General features: G+C 43.1%; 1 protein-coding gene across 1 annotated transcript; it reads left to right on the top strand.

The window, feature by feature from the left end:
- Nucleotides 1-263: 263 nt before the first annotated feature.
- LOC135697556 (uncharacterized) lies at nucleotides 264-1,126 on the top strand. The gene is made up of 4 exons (XM_065217317.1): nucleotides 264-466; nucleotides 568-659; nucleotides 731-908; nucleotides 973-1,126. Exons 1-4 carry the CDS (start codon nucleotides 361-363, stop codon nucleotides 1,068-1,070), a joined length of 474 nt encoding a protein of 157 aa, XP_065073389.1. The 5' UTR covers nucleotides 264-360; the 3' UTR covers nucleotides 1,071-1,126.
- Nucleotides 1,127-1,328: the final 202 nt, after the last annotated feature.

Here is a 1,328-nt window from a genome sequence, read left to right as displayed (position 1 = left end):
CATTATATGGAGCCGCATGATCACCAATCATTCCCATTTGAAAAGCGGCTCTACAATCCCTGTCCCCGTGTGACACAAATTGGCGTGGTCGGTTTTTCGCTATATGACGTCAGCTGCGGTCCCCATCCACTTGTGAGTGACACAATCGGGAAAAGTAGTGCTACTTCACTTGCACAGACTGTGTCACACAAATATTTACTCAGGGACACAACACAAACATCGTCACGCGATGCCACCGCCGTCGCCGTCGTCGTCTGTCAGGCTGCATTTGTATCAGAGTTTCGCTTCCGCCACGACGACCGACGGCAGCTGTTGGCCGGCGGCTGACCTCCGGGGATAAGCGTTTTCCATTCGTTCGACATGGCGCAAATCAGACTGTTTGGAGTTGTCGGGTACGTGTACGCAGTGCTCAACATTATCATTGCCTTCAGCGTCGCAATTCGGTGTCTCAATTCGTTCGGAAGCGGTGGGTCGATTGGCAATACATGACATTTCTCATAGTTTACTGGCTTAATGTTTGCGATTTTCCTTCTTTTCCCACGTGTGTGTGTGTGTGTCTATTTGCAGAACATGAAAATAACACGGTCTTGGCGCTTAAGTCGATCTTTGCTCTGTTTTGCTTCGCGTTCACGATTATGCTGGTGATTGGCATTAAGAGGGTATGACCATTATGTGTTGTTAGTGGGTGGTACAAGTTCTGTTTGTTTTCGATCTTTGTTTTTTTTTAAAGGAGAAACTCGAGTACATAATCGTCTACAGGATCTTCGTTCTGTTTCGCAGCACATGTGGACTGGTTTACATGGTCATCAACCAGCTGATAGTGATTGTGGACAACGCCAATACTGCCACCACGGTTGCGGTGGTGTTCAGTGTGCTGCTGTTGATCATTGCCGTGGTTTTGTTTGTAGGTAAGTGGGAGTTGGCTTTGATATGTTTTTGAATCGTAAATAACCGTGATGTGCTATATTTTAGGATTCGTGACCATTGAACTATGGGTTTTGGCCGGAATCAAGAGTTTCGTTGAGCTACCCATCGAAATAGTTAAAATGCCAGCTGTTACACCGGTCTAAATGAGCTGGAAGTGATCTCGGACAGTTTTATTCAAACAGTGAGAACGTAGAAAGACAAAAAAAAAAACTTATAATATTGGATGGAATTTCTTTCAGTATAAAAATACATAACGATATCAGTAAGCCTTAAAATGGTAAGAATCAATTATATTTAAATTTTACTATATTAGTTAAGAACCAATTTGGTAGAAAATTTCCTACTGTTGTCAAACAACACCAACAATTCAGTTCTTTAGTGAGTAAAATGTTGCACACCAT

Source organism: Ochlerotatus camptorhynchus, unplaced genomic scaffold (genome assembly GCF_037179485.1).
Source record: "Ochlerotatus camptorhynchus isolate MF236.1 unplaced genomic scaffold, CSIRO-AGI_Acam_v1.1 ptg000074l, whole genome shotgun sequence".
Classification (NCBI taxonomy): domain Eukaryota; kingdom Metazoa; phylum Arthropoda; class Insecta; order Diptera; family Culicidae; genus Ochlerotatus; species Ochlerotatus camptorhynchus.
This window is presented reverse-complemented; position numbering and strand designations above follow the sequence as displayed.